The 26,185-nt window shown below is 36.6% G+C and overlaps 2 protein-coding genes across 7 annotated transcripts in view; both read right to left on the bottom strand.

Annotated features, from left to right (window-relative positions):
- Positions 1-1,526: 1,526 nt before the first annotated feature.
- c14h5orf22 (chromosome 14 C5orf22 homolog) lies at positions 1,527-13,417 on the bottom strand. 3 transcript variants are annotated; one of them, XM_057856484.1, is made up of 11 exons: positions 13,361-13,417; positions 13,169-13,222; positions 10,364-10,509; positions 10,154-10,303; positions 9,968-10,089; positions 7,956-8,257; positions 6,495-6,557; positions 3,544-3,665; positions 3,317-3,383; positions 2,793-2,932; positions 1,527-1,873 (listed from the first exon to the last, which is right to left on the bottom strand). In XM_057856484.1, the coding sequence occupies exons 3-11, from the start codon at positions 10,462-10,464 to the stop codon at positions 1,705-1,707; spliced, it is 1,236 nt and encodes a 411-aa protein (XP_057712467.1). In that variant the 5' UTR covers positions 10,465-10,509; positions 13,169-13,222; positions 13,361-13,417; the 3' UTR covers positions 1,527-1,704. The 3 variants fall into 3 exon arrangements, with proteins under 3 accessions (XP_057712467.1, XP_057712466.1, XP_057712468.1); XM_057856483.1 differs by having other exon boundaries at positions 13,169-13,407; XM_057856485.1 differs by lacking the exon at positions 13,361-13,417 and having other exon boundaries at positions 13,165-13,323.
- A 6,092-nt stretch (positions 13,418-19,509) lies between these two features.
- Positions 19,510-26,185, bottom strand: part of LOC130929558 (cadherin-6-like) — a 127,502-nt gene continuing 120,826 nt past the window's right edge. For 3 of the 4 annotated variants that reach the window (XM_057856792.1, XM_057856793.1, XM_057856791.1), the window contains exons 7-12: positions 25,216-25,466; positions 25,014-25,150; positions 22,686-22,807; positions 22,453-22,570; positions 20,505-20,756; positions 19,510-20,143 (exon numbers count right to left, since the gene is read on the bottom strand). In XM_057856792.1, coding sequence (XP_057712775.1) covers positions 19,635-20,143; positions 20,505-20,756; positions 22,453-22,570; positions 22,686-22,807; positions 25,014-25,150; positions 25,216-25,466 — 1,389 coding nt within the window. In that variant the 3' untranslated portion in view covers positions 19,510-19,634. The remainder of the gene's footprint in view (positions 20,144-20,504; positions 20,757-22,452; positions 22,571-22,685; positions 22,808-25,013; positions 25,151-25,215; positions 25,467-26,185) is intronic. The other variant, XM_057856794.1, reaches the window with a different exon arrangement.

Raw genomic sequence — 26,185 nt, 5'->3', positions numbered from 1 at the left:
GCAAAGCGTCCAATCAGCAACGAGTTAACGCCATAACTTCATACAAAACCCTATAAAGTCAAAGCTTAAATCACAATGTTGCGGAAATGATCCGAACTAAATTCCACCATGCTAGGAAATCCAGTATATGCTGGTTTCTGTACCAGTAAACCCAGTACAGAAACAACAAATCCAGTAAGAACTCGCTAGATTGTTGTGTCCTAGTACTGGTATTTTATGGAGGTAGATTTGTGTCTTTATTATTCAATAAAAAAAAAAGAAAAAGAAAAAGAAAAAAAGTCGTTTCAATCAAAATATACATTTTCTCAAAATATACATTTTCAAAAAATAAGTCACTTCAAAAAAAAAAAGTTTGAAATTTGAAACTATAAAAATTCATTTGAAAACTATTTTTCTTTGAAACAACCTTTTTGATTGAAGTAATGAAGTTTTGCATTTGGGCCACATTTTGGCTATGACATTTATGTCTTTATTATTCAGTCAAAAAATAAGTTACTTCAAAACAACAACAACAGTTCAAAAGGAAAAATCACTTTAATCAAGAATAAAAAAATTCAATCAAAGAGAAAAACTTTCTGAATGCGAAAAAACATTTCAGACTCAGACATTTGCATTTGAACACCTAATTTTTCATTAAAACTGTTTTCTTTGAAGCAATCCTTTTTGAGTTTGGGCCATATTGTGGGTAGGACATTTGTGTCTAAATCATTCAATCCCAAAAAAAGTTACTTCAACCAAAGAAAAAAAATATATACAGTGGGGAGAACAAGTATTTGATACACTGCCAATGGGTTTTCCCATTGACTGTGTATCAAATACTTGTGTGTGTATATATATATATATATATATATATTTTTTTTTTCAATCAAAGAAAAAAAAAACTCATTTTCAAAAATAAAATTGCCCTTCCCTAAAAATGTATATATTTTGAAAATATTTTTTAAATTTGAAATATATTTTTTTTGTAATTGAAGTGTCACTTTTTTGGGAGAGCAAAAAGTTTAGAACTCATTTTTTATTTGAAGAACTAAAAGTTTTGAACGCACTTTTTTTTTTTTTTTTGGAGAGCAAAAAGTTTTGATTGAATCATTTTGACAGAAAGATCCAACTTCGCTGCTACTTGCCATGTTTGAGTGACAGGTGATTACGCCAATAGCATAAAAGCATGATGAAGCAAAAATAATGGCCACCAGGGATCCAGCCAGCCATCGGACTCTGCAAAACTACATATTTCAATCAAAAAGGTTTCAATAAAAAAGAACTTGACTTCAATCAAAAAAAAACAAAAAAAAAAAAATCAATCAAAGAAAAATAGTTTTCAAATGCTTTTTTTTTCAGTTTCAATTTTTGCATTCAAACACATTTTTTTTTTTTTTTTTAATTCAAGTGACTTTTTCATTGATTGAAACTGTATATTATGATTGAAGCGACTTTTTTTTGGATTGAATAATAAAGACACAAATCTACCTCCATAGTATTGCTGGTACAGATCAAGGGGTGAAAATAACAACCTCAAGCACAAAAACTACTGTGAAATCTTTTTTTATTTTATTTTTATTGTTTTTACATCTACTAATGAATGTAACACTGTTGTCACTGTGATATTGAAATTATAATCTGTATATAATACTATATTCTAAAACATCAATATAGCATGAGGTCTCTGAAAAAAAGACTTCTAGTGTTCAGTGAAGTTTCCAATTTTTAATGTTCTGAGGTGGTCTGAGCTAGTTGGTCATGAACCTCTGTGCTGTTGGTATTTTCATAGTCCTTTTCTATGTCCAATGGTCCATATTGTTCTTCTAGTACAGTCAATACTTTGCTTTGGATGGAAGCCACTTGTTCTGTAGGGCAGTATTCATCTAGACTGGATCTGAATCACATTCACAAATACAACAAAAGGCAGAAACACAGGAACACGTTGAGTCATATCTCTGAAAGTACACAGACCCAGTCTTGCTGAAGCTCCTCAAACCTACTTTGACTAAACCTTTTGGCTACAAGATAGCAGCAAATCTGAGCACAAGGGCATATAATGCTGCTTTCACATTTTCTATAAATACAACACATTGAAGCAACAGCATATTTAACCATTTAACTTTAACCATGTGCTTTGTTGATGTAGCAAAAAAAAAAAAAAAAAACACGGTAGATAAGGACATCATATGGGTTTGTTGCATAATCAAACAGAACAGAACATTTTTGCAAACACCTGGTTGAAATGAAAAGAAAAAAATGTGCAAATTGACGATAAATTTTTAAAAAACCTAGTTTCTTACCATTCAAAATGTGTTCGCGCGCCGCCATTTTGTAAAAATAACAATTCCAACTATCCCAGAAACTCTATAATAATAAAATCAAAGTTCTCCAGTAGAAAATACATATTCGGGGGGTGGGGGGGGGTTTCCACGTGCAATTTTCGACTGGACAACTGGTATTAACAAAAATTACAACATGACATGAAGGCAGCGTAAGGGAATTTTTTGGTGAATGACGGAGAATTAGTGAATACCAAACAGCAAGCGTCTCTTCGGACTTAGATATTATAGCAATTTTGTTCAAATTCAAAACCGATGTAGCTATGCTAACAAGCTAATAACTACTGATAACGAATTACTGTTAAATTTTTGTCTCATTTTGGCAGTCTGTTTTAAACAGGTCATAAATTTATGTTAATGTTTCTATCTTTACAGATATAGAGATGCCTGATGCTATTGCCTATTGAACCCAGGTTAAAAACCACTGCCCTCGATTCATCAGGATTTAAAATGAACTGATAACCAACGGCTCACCTGGACATTGTCACCAGAGTAGGTTTGGGCAGGTGCTTCAGTAGGCTTTGCACAGCAGAGATGAGTCTGTCAATCTCTTCATCGGAGCTAATATGATGAGGCAATTCGATGGAGTCGCATGTTAAACCTGCCTGATGTACCTAGAGATGCGAAAGACTTCGATAAAGAAGAAGCACAACACCCCTTTTAATTTTCGTCTTAGTCTTTTGGACGAAAATACTTATTAGACTTAGTCTTTGTGTGTTCGTCTTCATCTAGTTTTCTTTGACACTTAATCAAAATGTTTTCGTCTGTACGTCTATCGCCTTCAACAACAGTGAGACTCAAAGTCTATCGCTGTCAGTGGCAGTAAACGTGTTAAGGACTGCAAGCAACAAAATAATCCCGGGGTGTAAAAAAGTCATTTTTAGAAGATCGGAATTGATAGGAAAAGCAACAAAATACGATGTACAACGATATCGTCCCAAAAAAAAAAAAAAAAAAAAAAAAAAAAAGGCAACAATAAGAACATTAATCATATTTACCATTTCATAATCTGGGTGAGGATTTCTCGACTTCAAACTGGATACCAGGCGCAGAAAACACGACTTTCTGAACAGAGGCAAAAACGGTAATTGCAACATATGGACAGTGATTAGTGTTTCCTTAGATTGAGTGTTGTAAGTGATAACACACATAACGTAATGTATGCTGAATGTAAAAACAGCAGATAAATATGCGGCAAAAAGTAAGGAAAAAAACGTTTACTCACCCTAGTTTGCTGACCCATTGTGAAACAATTTCCTCCCGATCGTCTTCGAGTAGATCGGCGAATGCCGCTTCTAAGTCTTCTAATTGCCGTATGCGACGATCGACGCACTCGTCAAGCTCCTCCTGGACATGGGAACAGAAACCTTATCAAAAACATACAGTGCTGGACAAATGTATTGACACCCTTTGAAAAATCATGTGATTCTGCTCTAATTTATGTAATTAATAGCACCTGTTACTTACCCGTGGCATAAAATAAGTGGTGGCAATTACTAAATCACACTTGTAGCCAGTTAAAATGGATTAAAGTTGACTCAACCTGTCCTGTGTCCTTGTGTGTATAAACAGTTAGGACGAAATATGAATTTTGATTCCTATTTATATCTGTAGCGCTGCAATGCATGCTAGAAGGCACGTGTTGCCTATTAACCCAAATAAAAAGAAGGAAAAAAGTAGCGGCTTATAGTCCGAAAATTATGGTATGTAATCAGGGCCGGCCCAGCCTATACACAGACTATGCAGCTGCTTCGGGCCCCTGACCACTAGGGAGCCCAGCTAGGGGGCAATCTGGCAATTGTTTTATATTCTATTTTGTTTACTACAGTTTGCTTTATTTGACTTTTGTGAGTTTTGATACTTGATTACAAGCTTAAAAAATAAAAGTTCTTCCTTAACTTCTTTCTTTCCTCTTTTAGGAAAAGGTTGGCATTATCTACTGTAAGTACTGACAATCATTTTGGGGTGAGAAGTTTTAAGAATGCAGTGATACAAAATCTGATTATTATACAAAATATGGACATATAGGTTGGATTGCATGTATGGGTTTCACAGTACAGTGTGACGAAATGGTGGGCCAAAAATATGGGCCTCTTGGCATTATTTTGCTTAGGGCCCCCAAATGGCCTGGGCCGGCCCTGTATGTAATTAACAGCACCTGTTACTAACCTGTGGGACAAAACAGGTTGTGGCAATAACTAAATCACACGTGCAGCCAGTTAAAATGGATTAAAGTTGACTCAACCTCTGTCCCGTGTCCTTTTGTGTACCGCATTGAGCATGGAGAAAAGAAAGAAGACCAAAGAACTGTCTGAGGACTTGAGAAGCAAAATTGTGAGGACGCATGGGCAATCTCAAGGTTACAAGTACATCTCCAAAGACATGAATATTCCTGTCTCTACCGTGCGCAGTGTCATTAATAAGTGTAAAGCCCATGGCACTGTGGCTAATCTCCCTAGATAAAGAAAAATTGACGAGGGAATTCAAGGTAAGATTGTGTGGATGGTGGATAAAAAACCTCGACTAACATCCAAACAAGTTCAAGCTGTTCTGCAGTCCGAGGGTACGACAGTGTCAACCCGTACTATCCGTCAGCTTCTGAATGAAAAGGGACTCTATGGTAGGATAGCCAGGAAGACCCCACTTCTGACCCAGAGACATAAAAAAGCAAGGCTGGAGTTTGCCAAAACCTAGGCCAAAAACGTTTTGGAGGAATGTTCTCTGGTCAGATGAGAAAAAAGTAAAGCTTTTTGGGGAAAAGGAATCAACATAGAGTTTACAGGAAAAAAACGAGCCCTTCAAAGAAAAGAACACGGTCCCCACGGTCAAACATGGTGGAGGTTCCCTGATGTTTTGGGGTTGCTTTGCTACCTCTGGTACTGGACTGCTTGACCGTGTGCATGGCATTATGAAGTCTGAAGACTACCAAAAAATTTTGCAGCATAATGTAGGGCCCTAGTGTGAGAAAGCTGGGTCTCCGTCAGAGATCATGGCTCTCCCAGGCAGGACAATGACCAAAAACACACTTCAAAAAGAACTAGAAAATGGTTTGAGAGAAAGCACTGGAGACTTCCGGTAATGACTCCAGACCTGAATCCCATAGAACACCTGTGGAGGGATCTGAAAATGGCAGTTTGGAGAATGCACCCTTCAAATCTTAGAGACCTGGAGCAGTTGGCCAAAGAATAATGGTCTAACATTCCAGCAGAGTATTGTAAGAATCTCATTGATGAATACCGGAAGCGGTTGTTCGCATTTATTTTGTCTAAAGGTTGTGCTACCAAGTATTAGGCTGAGGGTGCCAATACCTTTGGCCAACTCGTCAATTTTTCTTTTCCGTCGACAACTAGGGAGGTTAGCCACAGTGCCTTGGGCTTTACACCTAATGACGACACTGCGCACCGGTAGACACAGGAACATTCAGGTCTTTGGAGATGGACTTGTAGCCTTGAGATTGCCCATGCTTCCTCACACTTTGCTTCTCAAGTCCTCAGACAGTTCTTTGGTCTTCTTTCTTTTCTCCATGCTCAATGTGGTACACACAAGGACACAGGATAGAGGTTGTGTCAACTTTAATCCATTTTAACTGGCTGCAAGTGTGATTTAGTCATTGCCACCACTTGGTATGTGCCACAGGTAAGTAACAGGTGCTCTTAATTACACAAATTAGAGAAGCATCACATAATTTTACAAAGGGTGGCATTACTTTTGTCCGGCCCATTTTTGGAGTTTTGTGTAAAATGATAATGATTTATTTTTTTTCTATTCTCTTTTGTGTTTTTTCATTGCAAGCAAAATTAATGAAGATATTACAACCAAATCATTTGTAAATACAATCATATTCTGGGAGAAATTGAGCATTATCTGACAGAATTGCAGGGGTGCCAATACTTTTGGCCAGCACTGTATGAGCACTGTGGTGTGTCTATTTCCTTTTTTGCATTCATAGTCAAACGTAGTTACATTACTGAACTCCTGCAAGCGGGAATGATAACGTACACTGAATATTTTTTGGTAATATGAAGTGGGAAAAAAAGCGCAGAAAAACATGTCTTAAAATGATTTTTTGTGTACCGACTGAGAATCAGTACTTTTGCTTTTAAACATTGTATCCGGATACAACATATCGGTAACAAGGCTATGATATTTTTTTCAAGATTTGTAAGCATTTCTTACCTGGTTAGCATCAGGAAGAGGTCCTTTGAAGTTGTAAAGTTCCTGAAGGATGGCAAATTCCTCCTTCAAAAGACAGACAATCAACGATTTACTTGACTTTTTCAGTTTTTTTTATTAAAATCAACAGTTTTTATGGACACTAATAATATTGATCTTATTAGGGCAGTCAAAAGAAATTATTTTGACATGCGCGCAGTGTTTTGGTAGCCCATAGTCATATTTTAGTCATCTCAAAATGTGTGTCTTCATCTAGTTTTAGTTGACGTTTAGTAAAAATTAGTGCTGCAGCGATTAATCGATTAACTCGAGTAATTCGATTGGAAAAAAGATTCAAATTAGATTTTGCTGCTTCGAGTATTCGTTTAAGTGGCCTTGTAATGGTTTGTTTTGAAAGTGTTTGCATTTAGTTTTATTGATTTGGGTAGATACACTGCCCTAGTGGCGACAGTAAATATGACTTAACTCATTTCACATGGCTGAATCCAGCTGCTCCCTGTTAAGACCAACATAAGCTAAGTTTTTGTTTGAGCTAATGTTTTTTTTTAATGTATTTGTAATTTAGTTTATTGGTATATTTAGTCGTTTTTCATGGGGATTTGTGTTTGAACCATTTGTTAGGCGCACAGGTGAAAAAAAAACATACTAGCATTTTATAGCATTTAAGCTAGCGGACGTTTACAATGTAAGTTAGGCAATTGTTCTTTTGTTGTACTTATATCCTCATTTATTATTATTTTTTTAAAACCGTTTGAGGCTCAGCTCAGGTATTTTAATTTTCTATGTTCCTTATCTGATTACTCGATTATTCGAACTAACTAGTTCATTGATTAATCAACTAGTGAAATAATCAGTGAAATAAGAAAAAAAAAAAAAAAATTCCAAAAATACATAAATTTTCGAATTTCAAAATGTTGATGCCTGTTGATTGTTGACCCTGGATTCAGCCTTTCTCTTCTTGGTCTGTGTGCTGTTTTTGCCTTGCTGTCTGATTGCTGTCGACTTGGAATAAATTGTCAACTTGTCTTTCGAAGCCTTTTTCCAGCTTTCAAAATGAACCTAAACTAAACTATAATGAATGCGCGGCCTTTTGGCCGGGTCGTTGGAATTGCGCTAGCCTGATTCAGGCGGTTCTGTTGACATGATTTTTTGGGGGGCTTGTTTGATGGGACCCAGACAACGAGAAAGTGGACCAGCAATTGGCTAAGAGGTCAAATTCCAACCCCACCTTTTTATAACGATATCTCGTTTCCTGGTACGAGCATATCGATAACCTTTTGGGATGTAAAATATTGCGATATATCACCATTTCGATATTTTGTCACAGTCCTAATTACAACTCCACTCTAATTAAAAGAATCCTCGAAGCAGCAAAATTTGATTCAAAGCTTTTTTTCTAATCGAATTAGTCAATTTAATCTATTAATTGTTGCACTGCGAGAAGAAACGCAATTTTGTCAATACCTCGGTATATAACTCCTTGAAGGGATTCTTACAGGAAAAGAAATCCAAATCAATATCCAGGATGTAGGGATCTGTGCGACCCAGAAAAGTGGAGATTCTCTTCACAACGTAACTTGTAGATCCTTCTTCATCTTCACCACTTTGATCTCCTTTAAAAGTACTTTTCTCTTCTTCTTGTCCAGCGTCTTTACTGACAACAGCAGGTGGAAGAATACCCGTCGATGAAAGGGCTTGAGAGGAAGGGGCCTCTCGTCTGGGTTTCTTGGCCAGCTGGGGATCTGAGTCCTCTTCTGTTTTCGTGTCTGGAAATTCATTCATTTAGAGGGGAAAGGGTCAAGAAAAGCATGTTGGTAAGATAATGTGTTTCAGCGCTGACCACATTTTTATCATGAAATCGGATTCCCGTGCTGAGACTGGGAAGTTCTTCTCTGTCAAAAGAAGCGGGACTATAAATACGCTGGAGTTTAATCGACAACTAATCGATGATGTAATGAATTGAAAAGCAGTATTTCGAGAGGCGATGATTGTTTGGAGACATTGGCTTAAAAATGATCTAAATCCTTTTAAAAAAAAAAAGTGTTTTTTCAACCTTTTAATGGCAAATACATTCCTTTATTTATTTTATATTTGTCATATATTTTTTATGAATTTGTTTAGTTTGTGTGTATTTATTCTTTTAAAAATGGTAAGTATTCTAGATTTTTAAAATTTTGTTGAATTTTTTTAATTAAAAAGAAAATATTTATTTTTTAAATAAAAAAAATATTTTTGGGGAATATAGAAATAGTATTATGAATTAATTTTATGTTTATTTTTAAATATATATATTTTTATTTTCAATTAACCTTCCATAATTACTTTTGTTTCTTACTATTTTTATCTTGTGTATTTTTTTGTTTAAAAATTTTTAAATTTCCTATATTTAGTATTTTATTTTTGCATTTTTTTGAGAAAAATGATTCTTTTACTCATTTTACTCTTATAATTTTATCTTTTAATTTTATTTAATTTGATTATTTTTTTATTTTTTATTATATTTTTAAATATATATATTTTTATTTTCAATTAACCTTCCATAATTACTTTTGTTTCTTACTATTTTTATCTTGTGTATTTTATTTTGTTTTAAAATTTTTAAATTTTCTATATTTCGTATTTTATTTTTGGATGTTTTTAAGAAAAAGGATTCTTTTACTCATTTTACACTCATTTTACTCTTTTAATTTTATTTAATTTGATTAATTTTTATTTTTTATATTTTTCAAATATATACTGAATAGTCTACATTTTGAGTTTGAACATTTTCTTGAAAAAAATGCGTAAAATTAAAAAAAATATATATTTGAATTTTAATATTTTTTTTAAAATGCTAACTGTAAAATTTTATAAAATACAAATTGTATTTATTAATTTGATGTTTATTTATTTTTTTGATTGTTTCCACATTTATTTTCGTTTCTATCTTATGTTTTTTTGTTCCAGAATTTTAAAACTTTCTATATTTAGTATTTTATTTATTTTTGCATTTTTTTTCATTAAAAAAATATTTTACTCATTTGATTCTTATAATTGTATTTTATAAATATTTTTATTTTTATTATATTTTATTTTTAGTAAAATATGTACTGAATATTCTACATTTTATGAAAAATATTTTTAAAATTTTAAAATATTTTTTAACTTTTATTATTTTTTTTTAGAAAATAGAAATTGTATGATTTAATATTTTTGTTTATTTTTAAATACATTTTAAAAAAATAATTTTCTATAAGTGCTTTTATTTCTTATTATTTTTATCTTATTTGGTTATTGTTTCAGGATCTTCAAATATTAATTTTCGATTAAATATTTTAAAAAATTTTTTTAATGATTACTATTTTTATGTACTCCTCCAATGCTTTATGTACATTTGTCAAACTTAAATTCAGGAATCGGACTCAAACTAAGCTAAAAACATAATAATAATAGCAAAACAATCCTGAAAAGTAAAAATCATGCTGCCAAATACATACCCGGAAAGGACTGCTGATAATTGACTTTGACCACATTTAATATGAGCTGTTTTGGGTTTTCAAGCTGCTCCTCCGGAACATACAGGCCATCGCTGAGGAAGTAATGATCCTTACTTGTCACCCTGCGACAAAACGAAAACCATTAAAGGACACCTTTTTAAAGCGAATGACTGAGCTTTAAACTACCTGATGGTGGTCGTGGAGGAGTCTTTCCCGACAGTCATTTTGTGTTCCCCCTCCGCGATTTGCTGCGACCAGTAGGGATGCAACCAAGCCACGCAAGATATGTGGCCAGCATAAACCATGGGCATGATCCAGTTTTCTATACTCAGCTCACTGTCAAAAGACGATTATCCGTCACGAAGGTACGTGGTCGTCAACCGCGCCGAACCGTACCTAAACAACTTCTCCTTTTCAAAAACCACGTCGGCACACAGGTTGACCGGAATAAGCAGATCTGGATGGGAGTCCAAATGCACAAGCTTAATGTTCTTCATGGGGAGGTGTCTTGATGCAATGGCACGATATATATGGCATACCACCTAGCAGACACAACAAAGTATACGTTTAAAAAAAAAAAAAAAAAAAAAAAAAAAGACCGTATTTTGCACACTATAAGGCACACTTAAAAGCCTTTAATTTCTTCATAAGTGCATCTTATAAGGTAGTCCCCAGGTTATGAACAGGTTCCGTTCCTACGCTGCCGACGTAACCCGGATTTCTGTGTGAGCAGAATGAATCATTTAATTAAATTTCAAAATAACTAGGGTTGTTCCGATCATGTTTTTTTGCTCCCGATCCGATCCCGATCGTTTTAGTTTGAGTATCTGCCGATCCCGATATTTCCGGATCCGATTGCTTTTTTTTGCTCCCGATTCAATTCCAATCATTCCCGATCATTTTTCCCGATCATATACATCTTGGCAATGCATTAAGAAAAAAATGAATTAAACTCGGACGAATATATACATTCAACATACAGTACAAAAGTACTGTATTTGTTTATTATGACAATAAATCCTCAAGATGGCATTTACATTATTAACATTCTTTCTGTGAGAGGGATCCACGGATAGAAAGACTTGTAATTCTTAAAGGATAAATGTGACTTTGTATATTGTGACTAAATATTGCCATCTAGTGTATTTGTTGAGCTTTCAGTAAATGATACTGTAGCCATGCCTAAATGCATGATGGGAAGTGGAACCATGACTGTGCGTAGTGCTACCAATTGATATATCTTCTCTGCGTTGGGAAATAACATAAGGTGTTAAGAAAAACATCAATTGCTACCTTGCTTCCCCACATTGCTTCCCATGATGTTTCTAATTGTAGGGAGAGGGACTGTAAGGGTTTAGCCAATTAAAAAAAGGCCCCAAAGGCTGCCAAAATTCACTCAACTCATTTTACACTGCCTTTTATCTTTTTTTTATAGGTAAAATGGCACCATTACAGATTTTGCGCGACAATGCGTGAGTGGGTCGTGCAGCGCATGCGTTAATTGCGTTATATATTTTAACGAGATACATTTTTTAAAAAATTATTTACCGCCGTTATCGGGATAAATTTGATAACCCTACCTTAAGCCTAAACTAAAGACTCTGGATGAGTGTAACATATTACGTCTGTAATGTTAAATACAATTAGAAAATGATTTAATTAAAAAAGAAAATATATATATATTAAAAAAAGGCATGGCTGATATTTTTTTGCCGATTCAGATACTTTTAAAATGACGTGATCGGACCCGATCAATCGGGAGTCTCGGGACATCTCTAAAAATAACTATTCAAAAAGTCCAAAAGCATTGTATTTTGTTTAACTCATCAACTCCCAGCCATTTTCACCGGCGCAACCCCTTTTGCTCCCGGCGGCCGTTTTACTGGATTTTGACTGATTTTGCAAGGCCCACCAAAAATTCTGTTCTATTGTTATGTAAACACGGAACCCGCCAAAAGAAAGATTAGACTCTTCTTTCAGCAGGAAAAAAAGGAAGTTCATATCTTTTTCCATTCTTTAGAAATCAGCATTAGAAAATAGCTTAGTTTGAGCAATTTTCCAATTTCTGATGAAAAAACAGAGAAATTGAGCTTTTTGTGAAAGCATACATTTCAAAAATAACTTTGACTTTAACACAGCTATTTTTTGCTTTAGTTACATCCCAAACATCTGAATGTTTTCCTTTTACAAAACAACATAAACAACAAGACAAATACAGATTTTGATAGCAAAGTAACTATTTATTTACACATACAGTGCCCTCCATAATTATTGGCACCCCTGGTTAAGATGTGTTTTTTAGCTTCTAATCATTTTTTTTAATTTAAATAATATGGGACCTTAATGGAAAAAAAGAGAAAAATCCAACCTTCAATACAAGAGCATTTATTCAGTGGGGAAAAATACCACATAAAGAAATAATTATTTGACATCAAATAATGTGTGTCACAATTATTAGCACCCCTGGTGTTAATACTTTGTACAACCCCCTTTTGCCAACAAAACAAGGTCTGGGGACTGAGATGGCCATGGGAGGAGCTTGATTTTGTGTCTGGTAAAGCATTTCTGTGTAGATTTGGCCCTATGTTTAGGGTCTTTGTCTCGCTGAAAGACCCAGCGACGACCCATCTTCAGCTTTCGGGCAGAGGGCAACAGATTTTGATTTAAAATGTCCCGGTATTTCAGAGCATTCATGATGCCATGCACCCTAACAAGGTTCCTAGGGCCTTTTCAGTAGAATTCTCGATGACTAAAATATTTGATAGCTCCAGCCCTAAACGATATATTGTGCAAGCCTACTGTGCATGTTATTGTTCACCTTTCAGTGCCATTGATGGCGATAGAAGTCAAATCCATTTGGACTGGGAGGGTCCTTCCAGTGTCCAGGATTTCTTGGGGGACATGGTCAAACGCCTTCTCAAGTCCACAAAACACATTTACACTGGTTGGGATAACTCCCATGACCCCCCCGAGGCCCTGCAAGGACGACCTCCCGACGGACCCTCTTCTCCAGTACCTCTAAATTGACCTTCCCATGGATGTTGAGTGTTCCTCTATAACTGGAACACACCTTCTCCACCCCGGTCTGCCAATTCAGACGCACTGTCCTCCATGTCCACGCGATGTTGCAGCGACTTATCAACCAACTTTGATCTTATGATCACTATGCAGAGTAAATTTAGAAACAAGGCACATACTTACATCGTGGTGGTCCTCCACGATCCAGACCGGCAGGTGTTTATATACACGCGGTGGCTGAACAAAAGTCATAATAAAATCGTCAACGCGTTAAACTACGACAAATAAAAAAACTGATATATAAACTTGTCAAACTCATCAGTAACACACAAGAAATCGACTGTAGTTATCAGTATAGCTGACTAAATACAGTACGTTGCTGTTGTGGGTGGTGTTGTCTTTCTTCTTCGTCTTCTATCCCTTAGCATTACCGCCACCTACAGTGATGGCGGTCAAGTATCGAGGTAGATTTGTGTATGAGTTCTTCATTATTCAATCGAAAAAAGAAGGTGCTTCAAAAACAAAAATAAATAAATTAAAAAAATTTTTTTAAATAGCTGCTTCAATCAAAATACATATTTTCAATCGAAAAAAAGTCACTTCAATTAAAAAACAATCCGATAAAAATAATACCCCCGCCCCAAAAAAAGGAGAGGGCAATTTTATTTTTGCATAAGAATTTTTTCTTTGATATTTTTTTGATTGAAGCAACTTTTGTCCTAGCCAAAATGTGCTCCAAACGCAAAACTACATTATGTCGATCAAAGAGTTGTTTCAATATAAAAAATAACCTGACTTTAAAAAAAAAATTCAAAGAAAAATAGGTTCCAAATACATTTTTTTGAGTTTCAAATTGATTTTTGCATTCAAACACATTTTTTTTTTATTGAAGTGACTTTTTCTTTGATTGAAAATGAATATTTTGATTAAAACAACTTTTTTTGATTGAAGCAACTTTTTTTTGATTGAATAATACAGACACAAATCTCCCCCCATACTTTTTGGGGGGATTGAATGATTTAGACACTAATGTACGGAACCCCTAAAGTGACAAGGAAGAAGAAAAAAAAAACAGAGGGGAAAAAAAGTTCAATTAAAAAAAAAAACAAAAAAAACAGCGCCCCTAAAAAGGGACACGGAAGATTTATTTTCTGTCAAAGCAAAAAATGTAAAAAAAAAACAGAAGTCAAATAAAAAAAATAAAAGTCGGGAGCAATTTTTTTTTTTTTTAACATCGAAGCAAAAAAAAAAAAAAAAAAAAAAAAAAGGTTTTTTTTTCATATCGAGGCAAAATATTTTTTTTTCACATTGAGGCATTTTTTTTGCATCGAATAAAAATAACGAAAAAAAAGTTAACATCAAAGCAAAAATAATAAATCTTGGAAGATACTGTAATTGGAAGATAACAAGACCAACGTCCTCTTTTCTTACACAGAGCCCATGTTCTCTGCATCTGCTGGACATTAATCAGTCACCATGTAGCTGTTCCGGAGTATAGCAATTGGTTGCTCATGCAGTCAACAAGGACCGCCAAATCACAGAGCGTTTTCCGACGAAAATGTCCGGTTGAGTTTAAGACTCGCTTCAAATGTCTTCTGCTTATTTGGAAATCGTTCTTAACATCAAGAACTGGTCTTATTTCATCATATTTTAGGCCTATTTCGAAGTAAAACTGCCCCACGGGTGAACACGCTCCATTGTTGCCATTGTATACCTGGAAACTGAGCCGCACAACGCACATTTAAAATAGCGGAATTATCGTATTGGCCCGAATATAAGACGGCCCTGATTATAAGACGATCCCCTCTTTTTCAAGACTCAAGTTTGAAAAAAAGACTTTTTGAACACCAAATTATTTTTTATACAGAAAATAATTACGGTACATCCGAAAAAAATGATTATAACAATATATTTGAGAGAAAAAGCATGTTATTTTGCCTCATTCAAATCTTAATATGTAAAACTTTAAATATGTAAACTAAAGTGCAATCACATTCGTAAATGAATGGCTTCTGGTTTTTGAAATGTAAATAAACTAATCTATTCTGATAAAACACCAAAATTGCAAGAACTGCAATAACCATCAAAGTGAGGTCTAACTGTAACTGTAGTCTTGAAACAAATCTGAATAAGCAAAAACATTGCAATAAAATCATGAAAACTGGTTAAACTTGAGAGTAGCTGAGATCTGTCATGACAGAAAATCGCTTCAATGATATCTGGCGCCATCTAGCGACGTGAATAGGTATAATGTATAGACCGCGAATATAAGACGGCCCCTACTTTTTCAGTCTTATTTCAATGCAAAAAACACCGTCTTATATTCGGTCGGGCCAATAGACCCTACCCACGTGACGTCACAACTCCTTCCTCCTGACTGGTGCCGCCCAATTGTTCCTCAACACCTCATGTTTCCCTGTTACGGCTACGTACATTCCTCCTATTTACGACGCGTTTTTCTGCTCGTTAACATTAATAATCAAAATGGTGAAGGCGTGTGTGGCGGTCGGTTGCAATAACAGAGAAGATAGACGGAGAAGACGGAGAGACTTGAAGTTCTACCGGATTCCGAGAGACCCGGAGAGAAGAGAGCGAGATGGGCTGCTGCAATTCGACGAGAAAACTGGGCTCCAAACGATTACCAAAGATTATGTAGTAGTCATTTTATATCTGGTAAGATGCATTTAATATATATTTCGAGGGTTTTGGGCTGACAACCACAATTAAGATCATTGCTAGGCTAATCGCCGACAACATACACGTATGTAGTGAGAGTGCTATCGCTAAACCATATAAACATTAAAAGCCCTAACTCCATTGACAAACGACATGAAATACATTAGACTTGACAGTGGATGTTAGCAATAACAAAAGATTTTGAATTGACAATTTCGTAACTCACCTTTCCAAGCACAAGATAGATTCCTGCCGAATTTTCGTGGACGAGGACCTGTTTCACCCAACCAGCAACGAAGTATTTATAAGCCTCCAAGCTCTTAAAGTTTTTCAAACTTTCGTGAGAATAGGCTGATTTTGTGTGGACAAGATAGTTGTACATATCAGGCTAGCTAGCAGATGTCAGGCAAATACGGCGGGGACAGCGGGTCGAAAAACATCGATTTAGGCATCAAATATGGATCTGGCGAATGGATAAACTGAAGCTTTTCCACATAACGCCTTTTATGCAACGCATCAAGTGAGTTTACGGCATCCGAAAGCACCGGGTCTTCCATGAAATGCATTATAAATTGCTCGATCAATTGAGACCATTGATAATACAGACACAAAATGACGGACAAGTGGGCGGAACCATACAGCGAGCACGTGATTTTGTGACGTCTGTGGTTAGGGTCTATACAGTATGTTTTTGAAAAAAATTTTTTTGCTGCGACTTGAACTTTTTTTTTTTTTTTTGCCTCAATGAAAAAAAAAATGCTTCGATAAAAAAAAACAATTTTTTTTTTACAAAAACTTAAAAAAATTTTTTTTTTACTTAGGTGTCATTTTATCCCCGTATTTCCCGCTCATATTCGGTTGTTTGTAGGTGAACGAGTACTTGCTCATGTCGTGTTTAAGACCACACGTTGCTATCCGCGACAATGTGTTGGAATAAAACGCAGGTGGAGAATTGACGGTCGTCACAGATGGATAAAACGGAAAGGATACTTTTGTGTATATTGACACTTGACGACTCTAATCAAATGATGTACAATAGACTGGGGTCCACATTGTCGTGGACTGCTATAATTCAAGCAGTTCTTGAAATCAAGAGGAGCAATTACCTCGCTTAACCGTACGCGACCGAGAACTTTCCTTGTGACACACACGGAGGTCGTAGTGGCAGTCAAGGAAAATTTTTTAAAAAGAACAAACTTTAAAATCCAAACTGAGGCCTGCACAAAATTCTGACCCAGATGAAGGCCCGTGTATGAGTCGTGAAAAAAAAAAGCCGGAGAGCTCAAAGGCAAGACAGTGGAAGCTATGTTTCGTTCGGATTCACTTTCATCGGGGATGAGACAAAACATACTCCATTATGTTTCACCTTCCATCAAATGTCACACTGAGTAGGTATAAAAAAAGCATTATCTGACAAAATTGCCTGGGTGCCAATACTTTTGGCCAGCACTGTAATTAAATCCAGTGGGGCAGATAAGTATTTAGTCAACCACCAATTGTGCAAGTTCTATTCGAAAATATTAGAGAGGCCTGTAATCGTCAACATAGGTAAACCTCAACCATGAGAGAAAGAATATAGAAAAAAAACAGAAAATCACATTATTTGATTTTTAAAGAATTTCTTTCCAAATTAGAGTGGAAAATAAGTATTTGTTCACCTACAAACAAGCGAGCTGCCAAAGAGGTCTAACTTCTTCTAACGAGGTCTAACGAGGCTCCACTCATTACCTGTATTCAAGGCCGGCCCAGCCTATACGCAGACTATACAGCTGCTTAGGGACCCTGACCACTATTTGGCCCCCAATCTGGCAACCTCATGTTATACGTTGTTAATAGAGCATCATGAATAATGCGGCGCACATTGCCGTTTATCTATGCAGACATCCGTTTTCTTGTCATTACAATCTGGCAACCTGGGGAGTAACGTTGAACCTGCTTTGCGATGATTGGTGCTCAAACTTGCTTGGAAAATAGATGCACGAATATTATTAATTTATCCTTCTGGAGCAGAGAAATGAAAGAAGAAGAAAATCAGAGAAGAAACAACAGTATCAATGTAATAGAGCATATTTTTGATGTTGTTGTTGTTGTGCAAGACACTCCGACTTGAACGTTGTTGTCAGTTGAGCTTGTCAATATGTCGTACTGGTAATTTCCATTAGCCACAGGGCGAAAGCCCGGAGCGAATCAAGTAAAACCGAACAAGTTGTCACCTGGCGGCAACGGCAAATGTACGGCTTCCTCTGATTGTAGTAAAACGATATGTTGGCGTAATATGCATTTGGACTGGGGAGCGTAGATATAGTCATTTAATTTATATCGGACATTATTATCAAGTAGTATGCCAATCAGAAAAAAGGTTTGGCGCCATCTACTGTAAGTACTGACAATCATTTGGGGTGAGAAGTTTGAATTATGCAGTGCTACAAAATCTGATTAATATCCAAAATATGGACGTATGGGTTGGATTGCATGTATGGGTTTCACAGTACACTGTGACGAAATGGTGGGCCAAAAATATGGGCCCCTTGGCATTATTTTGCTCAGGGCCCCCAAATGGCCTGGGCCGGGCCCTGCCTGTATTAATGGCACCTGTTTTAACTCATTATCGGTTTAAAAGACACCTGTCCACAATTTCAGTCAGTCACACTCCAAACTCCACTATGGCCAAGATCAAAGAGCTGTCGAAGGACACCAGAGACAAAATTGTAGACCTGCACCAGGCTGGGAAGACTCAATCTGCAATAGGTAAAACGCTTGTTGTAAAGAAATCAACTGTGGGAGCAATTATTAGAAAGTGGAAGACATACAAGACCACTGATAATCTCCCTCGATCTGGGGCTCCATGCAAGATCTCACCCCGTGGCGTCAAAATGAAAACAAGAACGGTGAGCAAAAATCCCACAACCACACGGGGGGACCTAGTGAATGACCTACAGAGAGCTGGGACCACAGTAACAAAGGCTACCATCAGTAACACAATGCGCCGCCAGGGACTCAAATCCTGCACTGCCAGACGTGTCCCCCTGCTGAAGCCAGTACACATCCAGGCCCGTCTGGGGTTCGCTAGAGAGCATTTGGATGATCCAGAAGACGACTGGGAGAATTTTTTGTGGTCAGATGAAACCAAAATAGAACTTTTTGGTAGAAACACAGGTTCTTGTGTTTGGAGGAGAAAAAATAGTGAATTGCACCCGAAGAAGACCATACCCACTGTGAAGCATGGGGGTGGAAACATCATGCTTTGGGGCTGTTTTTTGCAAAGGGACCGGGACGACTCATCTGTGTAAAGGAAAGAATGAATGGGACCATGTATCGAGAGATTTTGAGTGAAAATCTCCTTCCATCAGCAAGGGCATTGAAGATGAGACGTGGCTGGGTCTTTCATCATGACAATGATCCCAAACACACAGCCAGGGCAATAAAGGAGCGGCTTCGTAAGAAGCATTTCAAGGTCCTGGAGTGGCCTAGCCAGTCTCCACATCTCAAGAAAATCTGTGGAGGGAGTTGAAAGTCCGTATTGCCCAACGACAGCCCCAAAACATCACTGCTTTAGAGGAGATCTGCATGGAGGAATGGGCCAAAATACCAGAAACAGTGTGTGAAAAGCTTGTTTAGAGTTACAGAAACGTTTGGCCTCCATTATTGCCAATAAAGGGTACATAAACAAAGTACTGAGATGAACTGTTGGTATTGACCAAATACTTATTTTCCACCATGATTTGCAAATAAATTCTTTAAAAATCAAACAATGTGATTTTCTGTTTTTTTTTTTCTAAATTCTGTCTCTCATGGTTGAGGTTTACCCATGTTGACAATTACAGGCCTCTCTAATATTTTCAAGTGGGAGAACTTGCACAATTAGTGGTTGACTAAATACTTATTTGCATCACGGTATGTAGATCACGTGGAAAAGTAACTGTACAATTCATATTGATGACACAGAAATGTGTAAGATGTCATTGTAAAAATGTTAGGAAAATGTCATATCCTCATGTTTATACATGTCAGCTAATTTCTTGAACCTGGGCCCCCAGTCATTCAGGTAGTAATAGTCCTGCTCATCTTCAGACCAAACAGACTCCAGCGAACTCAACGAGTCCGCCAACGAACCCGCTCCTTCGTAAGCGTAAGTGGCCAACGAGTCATACGGCGGTGCGTTCGGGTTACAGTAATCGCTGTCTTCGACTCTTTGGTTGATGAATTCACGTATGCTCTTATTATCAAGTGATACCGAGCTGATAGGTGGCGACGCTGGATAAAAGGAGCGATGACACCGTGGCATGTCTGCAGGGATGACGTCCCGCCTCTGTTGAGCAGATTCTTCTTCCTGATAGAGCGCTCTAATATCAAAGGCCCGGGTGTCCTCTTCACCTCCACCTTCTTCGTTGTAGATGACCACATTGTCCCGGACGTCGTTGGAGACAATCAACGGCTCCTTTTTTTCTTGTCGGGTTAATTTGAGGAACAAGGCCATTATTACTGAAAGAAAGCAAACAGACCAACCGTTAACAAATACTGTCCTGTATAGGGATGGGGACTTCTCGGTAGTGGCACCGATATAGGAGTAACAGTCTGTCAATGATTGATTAAATGAGCTATTATTGCTAACAAGAAAACAAATTTGTTTTTTAAATGTAGACGCTCATATTTGTTGTGTCCACTAGGTGGTGTGCCAGATACATTTTATGCCATTCCCTCAAGATAAGGTTATTCCAAAAAAGAATGAACTCAGTGTCTGTTATTGACAGGCGACAGCCAATGAGTTATCCACACAATCATTTGATTTCAGGGACCACAATTACTTCCATCACTGCATTCAATATATTCTGCTCACACTTACGTAATAGTACGATGACACACACCAGGATGGTGATGACTACTCCGGCGCTTATCCCTGGAGAGCTTAATTGAGCATTAGCATTACACATTATTATGTGGCCTTCGTCATCACAGGTGCAGACTCGTACTGTTAAAGTTCCTGTGCTGCTCTGCTGTGGGTAATCAGCATCAGAGATGACCACAGGAACCAGATGGACGTCCTGCTCAAGGCGGCTGTAGCTGTCCCGGCGTGTCACAATGCTGCCAGTGTTATCTGAGTTGGGGAAATTCAGTTGGATTTGTCCATCCGCAATATGTGTTCAGTTCAAAATGGGTCACAAATGTTGAAAATCACAATTTTCCACTACCTACATGGTTGTCATTTTAACAACAACAACAAAATCAATCTTTCTGTACCTCCACCATCGGGTAAAATAACCAGCATGATATGTTTGTAATTTAAAACAGAAGAGGTCATTGAATTTTGAGGTCAGAGGCCACAGAGGTCCGAAGAGGAATTTCGTGATGACAAGACAAAAAAAAAAAAAAAAACTTGCAGGATATGTTTGCTACATGAAATTGAAGAGGTGGTTTAATTTTGGGGTCATTAGGTCAAAGGTCACAGAGTTCATAAGAGTACTTTTGTGATAACACAAACCCAACTAAATACAATCAATAGTGCAGCATATGTTTTAATACGAAATGGAAGAGGTGATTACATTGTAGGATCATGAGGTTAAAGGTCACAAAGGTCAGAAAAGGAGTATCGTAATATAAAGACCAAATAAAGCTCAAACTTGCAGGGTATGTTTATTGCATTTAATTTAAGAAGTGATAAATTTGGAGGTCATGAGGTCAAAGGCCACGGAGTTCATAAAAGTAATTTCGTGATGACTCAAGCCCGAATAAAGATGATAGAACCTACAGCATATGTTTGTATAATGATACAAAAGAGGTGATTAAATTTTGGAGTCACGGGGTTAAAAGTCAGAAAAGGAGTATCGTGATATAAAGACCAAATAAAGATGATCAAAGCTGCAGGATATATTTTTTACATTAAATTGAATTGGTGATAAATTTTGGGTTCATGTGGTCAGAGGTCACAAAGGTCAAAAGAGTAATTTCGTGATAACTCATGCCCGTATAAGATTGTCAAACTTGCAGCATATATTTGTAATATGAAACAGAAGACGCGATTAAATTTTGGGGTCAAGGGGTTAAAGGTCACAAAGGTCAGAGCAGGAGCATTGTGGTGTAAAGAACAAATAGAGATGATCAAACTTGCAGAATATGTTGAGTTAAATTGAAGAGGTGATCAATTTTGTGGTCATGTGGTCAAAGGTCACGCAGTTCATGAGAGTAATTTCGTGACAAGTCAAGCCATAATAAAGATGGTCAAACTTACAGGATATGTTTGTGATATGAAACTGAAGAGGTGATTAAATTTTGAGGTCATGAGGTCAAAGGTCAGAAAAGGAATTCCATGATACCGAGACCAAATAAAGATGATCAAACTTATTGGATATGTTGGTGACATGAAATTGAAGAGGTGATAAATTTTGGGGTCATGAGGTCAAAGGTCACAAAAGTTGTGAGATCAATTTTTTGATAACTCTAGCCCGAATAGAGATGATCCAACTTGCAACAAATGTTTGTAATAGAAAACGGAAGAGGTGATTAAATTTTAAGGTCATGAGGTCAAAGGTCAGAAAAGGAATTTTGTGATCATTTGACATAAAACCGAATGAAGATTGTCAAAATTGCAAAATCTGTTATATGAAAGCGGAGATGTGATTAAATGATGGGCTCATCAGGTCAAAGGTCACAGAGTTTAGGTGTTCCATTCTTTTTTTTCACCATTTTATTGGGATTATGAAATAATTTGGCTTGAAAACGGCCAGAATGAAGACTTCTCAACTCCAAATTAAACAATGCTTTGTTCTAGAATGCGGATGTGTGAAAGAAATTACCTCCATTGTCTTTCACAGTAAAATTACTGTATCGGATTTCCTCTGGTGCAAGATAGAAGAAAAACTTGTGTCCGTTCGATGGCTCGTCAGCATCCACAGCACTTACTGTTTGAATACGCTGTCCAAGACATCAACACGTATCAAAAGTACGCTTCGTTTACTATTTCCACAATGCTATTTTCAGGAATGACACAATTTTTCAGGAACGACACAATTTATACCATTGAACTTACCTGACCAGCCTTTGTCCTTTCACAGACGAAGCTTTCGTACAACATGGCAAAGGTTGGCGCGTTGTCGTTGACATCCAGTATTTTGACGTGTACTGAAACATGACTACTTTGCTGAGGATGATCTGAAACAAAAACACTGAAATGTTTCATACGTTTGTGAAATCATTAAACATTGATGATGCCTGAATTGACATTGAACAAATATATATTTAAAAAAAAAAGCATTGGAGGAATAAATAAGTACATTAATAATCAGGGGCGGACTGGGACTAAAAAGCACCCCTGGACTTTGACTCAATCCAGCCCACAAGAATCGCTGTACACAGACCCTCCGGGTGGGTCCGGGGGCCGGCCTCCCCGGGAGAATTTAAAAAAAAAAAAAAAAAATTGTAAAATGCATCAATTTCGTTCACTTTGAGAGAAAAATGAAGAAAATGTGTCTAGACTGTGACTGTCTGACTTGGGGCGCTCAAAGTACTGCAAGGCTGAACTGGAGTTGGATTCATCTTTCTGCCCTAGCGCTATAATCAATCTGAATAAACAAATAAAAGAATTTATTTTCGAAAGCAAGTTTGATGTATTCAATTGATTATAATAACACCTATCCCCTGTGTCTATAAAATGACTTCATTGTTTATGCCATAATTAATCTTGCCACACAAATAATAAATTTCAATGAAAATACAATAAACATTTCAAGACAAATCCTGTATACATAACCTTCATTGGAAAGTATTAACCAGAAAACAAAACGATATATAAATGATTAAAAACATATATCATATCAATTTAACTACCTAAACTTTAAAGTAAAACCATTCATTTTATTAATATTTTGTTATATTTCTTCCGAATTAATATTGCTGCTGCGTGTGCATACGTTGTTTTACAGCTAAAATGTTTTTTTGCTGGCACTAGCCCTTTAATTGCCATTTATTTCATTTAAATTGTAGCTACCTGGTGGATAACAATTGCCAATATACTTAGCAAGTAACCCTCTTCATTCCATCTCAGCCCGGTGGCAACTAGAAAGTCCGCCAAAGCTCTTATCGCTCTATCCTGCCCCTTCGTGGGCCACAACAGGTCTTTCAGCCAGGCGCATTGCTGCCATCTGTCGGATTGGATGCGAACTGTAGATAATCACAGCGTATAGAGGGCATAAAAACAGTGATGTATGTATGGCGGCCGCCGGCCGTTCAGAGCACCGGCCGTTCTGTGATCCTCCAGAAGCTACAGATTACCAGTCCGCCCCTGTTAATAATCATTGTGTTATGTAATTATTAGTTCATTACTTGTAGAAGCCCAATCCATTTGAAGTAAATAAAAAATAATATTGATTGAAAAAAAAAAAAAAAAAAGATTGAAAGATTTGACAATCTTTTTAAAAATAACAAAGAGATACAACGAAATATACAGAATTTATTGAAAATATACATTTTTAAAAATTTCTAAAAATTAAATATAGCGTTTGAAAATAATGTTAAATAAAAAAGGACACCTTTATAATAAATTCCTGCTACTTTTTAAACATTTATTATCAATTGTTTTTATTTTATTAAAAAAAAAAATGAACGATTAAAAAATTCTGGTGATTTTTTTTGCATTTACTTTTACTTCTTATTATTTGTATATTTTAATATCTTTTAAAAATGTTTGTTTGTTCGTTCGTTCGCTGTTAATCCTGCCACTTCCAATGGATTGGACGTGTATTGCTGTCAATTTCAGCAAATGAGTTAATACATACACATAATAAAGCATTGGAGGAATACATAAGTACATGTAAAAAAAATACTGATTAAAAATATATATTGAAAGTTAGATTGAAAAATTGAAAAATGTTAAAAAACAGATCTAAAGTTTACAAAATTGATTGAAAAAAAAAGAGTCTAAAAATTAAAGAAAATATGTTTGGAAAATAAGAACATTAAAAAAAAAGTAGTACTTTATTAATAAATTAATAAATTTCAATAAAAAATAATTAACTAAAAATTTGGATTAATTTTCTACATTGACTTTTAGATTTTATTACTTTTATCTTATAATACCTTTTAGGATTTGTTTTAATCATAGGATTTCCTCATTTTTAGCTGTATTTTGGATAATATTTTTTTATGAATACAATTTTTATGCACTCATTTATTCCACCAATGCTTTATGTACGGTATATTTGTAAAATGTCAATTCAGGCAACAAGCTGCCTTTGACGGCGTTAGACGTCCAATCCATTTTGACTGGTAGGGGTGAATTGGATTGGACGTTTAGCGCCGTCAATGGCACTGAAAGACGCAGTTGCAAAAAATAAATAAATAAATAAAACTACGTTCTTACACATCTCAGTGGCGACGACTGAAATATTATGCCAGGCATTCTCCTCTCTATCCAACGTTTTTAAAAGAAACAAAGTTCCATTTCCGGGATGGACATTGAAAAGATGATTCATGTCCGTCCGACGATCGATGGAATATCTGCGAACGTCCAAAAAAATGATATCATTTAATCTCAAATGTTGCATGTATGTACACTGACATACTTTACTGGACTGTTGGCCGCATCTGCGTCCAGGGCGCTGACCACGCCCACCAAGGTGCCCACTGCGGCATCTTCTTTAATCTCCATTAGATATGTGTTTTTGTCAAAAACCGGGGGCTCGTCTACATCTTCCACAGTAATGTGAGCTGTGGCAACGTCTTTGGTGTTGGCGAATGCAAACCGAGGGTCTTCCTGAGTGTTTTGGACCTGGATTTCGATGGTGTATGACTGTTTGGTCTCATAATCCAAAGGCTGGAAACAAATGAGGCAAAATGAATGGAGATTTGTTGCGATTGATGTTGAATTATTAACATTATTATTACTAATGTTATCAATAGTATGTTATCACACGCACACAACCATAACATTAAAAAAATATTATATACGTGTTAGGGTTTCAACGAATCACATGTGGTTGAGAGACAATTGTGATCATACACTTAGCCAGTGGGTGGAACTGTGCACACATTGAAGCTTCGAGAAATGAACCTTTTCTTGAACCAATTGATTCAATGCCTCGTGAGGCTTCAGCTCACCATCATGACACAACAAGAACTGACTGTACATAGGGCTCTAATGCTGCATTCGAGGAAGGTGGGAAGTCAGAGTTTTCCAACCTCCTACCATGAAATTTTTTATTGGAACACTACTCGAACTGTTAGCTTCTGTAGCTGTGGTTCGGACCACCCAGGCCCCCGCCTTTGGAGACTCCCAACTCCCTACGCCCCCGACTTCTTTGGCCCCTCCCACAGGTGGTGAGCCCACGGGTAGGGGCACCCATGTTGCCTTATCAGGCTGTGCCCAGCCGAGCCCCATGGATACAGGCCTGGCCACCAGGTGCTCGTCTTCGAGACCAACCTCCAGGCCTGGCTCCAGAGGGGAGCCCCGTCTGGGAAAACGAAGTCCATTTATAGTACTCATCATGGGAGTCTTTTGAGCCATGCTTTGTCTGGCCTCTCACCTAGAACCTG

The sequence above is a fragment of the Corythoichthys intestinalis genome, chromosome 14 (assembly GCF_030265065.1).
Source record: "Corythoichthys intestinalis isolate RoL2023-P3 chromosome 14, ASM3026506v1, whole genome shotgun sequence".
NCBI lineage: Eukaryota > Metazoa > Chordata > Actinopteri > Syngnathiformes > Syngnathidae > Corythoichthys > Corythoichthys intestinalis.
The sequence above is the reverse complement of the archived record's forward strand: the minus strand, read 5'-3'. Positions and strand labels throughout refer to the sequence as shown.